Source organism: Trichinella spiralis, assembly GCF_000181795.1.
Source record: "Trichinella spiralis strain ISS 195 chromosome Unknown Scfld3540, whole genome shotgun sequence".
NCBI classification, from domain to species: Eukaryota; Metazoa; Nematoda; class Enoplea; order Trichinellida; family Trichinellidae; genus Trichinella; species Trichinella spiralis.
The window spans coordinates 256-1,960 of NW_003530479.1; the positions used below are offsets into that span (position 1 = coordinate 256).

Here is a 1,705-nt window from a genome sequence, read left to right on the forward strand (position 1 = left end):
AATAGTCATTTGCATAATTTACTTAGTATTATACATCTAATCAGAGAACTTCGATTACATTAGGTTATTCAGTTCACTGCAATGCTGTCAATCTAGCACGTGGTCAACTGTAATTCCGCTCTTCAACACCATCCATGAATAACTGGTAAGTTGGATTTGATATTTTGGTGGTGGTATGCTATGCATGTTACTTTGCATATATGGTGATTGGAAACTGGCGGGTGTTTTTCTAGTCTTATTATTGCTAAGTTTTATATACATCAGATGCTGAAGACGAAGAAGTATCTATTTCTCTTTTTTATTTATAGATGACTGCATTAATATAATTCACTTTTAGAATTTACATTATTTTATTTTCATATGAATGAATATAAAAAAACCTATCATGAGAAGATGATGCCACTATGCATCATAATTATTTTCATCTGCTGTTGATTTGCTATCTTATTTATTCCCGTGAAATTTCAATAAAAATGATGGCCAACAAGCAGCTGCGCAAAATGATTATTTGCGAGATATTTAGATTGTAAGTTAGCAACGCCATCAGCGGCACATCTGTTATTGTATTCGTACGTGCAACGTAAAGTAAGTAATATTGTAGATTGGTTGTCTTTGATTTTAGTAAATTTGAAATTTAAATTTTACATTAGAAATTTATAAAATGTATTCCTTTTTCTCTTTTCCATTTATAAAATGGATGGGTAAAAAGAGTAGGTGTAGTAGGTACAAGAGTGTAGGTAAAAAATATTCTGTTTATATGACAGATTACTTATTAAATAATTTTGTAATCCAATGTTTTATTTCGATGTGTCATGTAGTATCTATTTTTTAGTTTGACTATTGCTCTGTTCATGTTTCTACCGTGATCAGTCATGTGTCTCAACAGTTCCGTTTTCTGGTATTCTTCATCGTCACAGTAAGAATGAATTTTGTGCACTTTGTTATAGCAATGGGTTGTGTCAGTGCAGTGGAACTATTTCTATAAACTTGAATATCTTTCTCTAATGGTGGCTCAGGTTTCCCTGAATGGATTGAAAAGATGTACAAAAATCTGTAAGTAATTGAGTACCTGTAATCTGTTACTATTATTAATGTCTTCTAATTCTACTTATATCTGATCCTGTATGCTTCTTGTTATCGAATTAAATAGTGTACGTCAACATAATTGAAACGTTTTCGAATTCCTGTTGCTCTTACCAACATGGTATGTCACCTTTACCTCAATGCGTTTTAAATGTGCCATCACAAAAATAAGTATACATTTTGCCCATTATAGGGATGGAATACACCGTCAACATCGAGCTCGTTCATACTCCTGCGTTAGTTTAGGTTGGCTTAATGGCGTTACCCACTATTGGTGCAGAAATCTGTGTGGCTTCGCTTATCATAGGGGTACGGTATAATTAAATAATGATTGTAATAGTAGCATATATTGTGAATATAGTCGATTTGCGCTGGTTTTCGGATACCTCGCACAAGTCTGGTAGTGCGTGTTGCCATCAGTGCGTTTGGTGAGTATTTTTGTAGAGTATTATGTGAGTAGGTAAGTTTTAGTATTTGTAAGTAGAGGATTTTTGTTTTTTTATTGATGAGAGGATATAGGGTTCAACACTTGCGGTGTTGCCTATCACATGCTGAGGATGTTTAACTTGATATATGTCAGCGCGCAGCTGTTGAGATGCTTGCATCCTGAAGTACAAATGTT

The 1,705-nt window shown here is 33.7% G+C and overlaps 1 protein-coding gene across 1 annotated transcript; it reads right to left on the reverse strand.

The window, feature by feature from the left end:
• Positions 1-464: 464 nt before the first annotated feature.
• On the reverse strand, positions 465-1,243 carry Tsp_14321 (conserved hypothetical protein). The gene is given in 4 exon segments (XM_003367867.1): positions 465-610; positions 862-973; positions 988-1,022; positions 1,198-1,243. 4 exon segments carry the CDS (start codon positions 1,241-1,243, stop codon positions 465-467), a joined length of 339 nt encoding a protein of 112 aa, XP_003367915.1.
• Between the last annotated feature and the right edge of the window lie 462 nt (positions 1,244-1,705).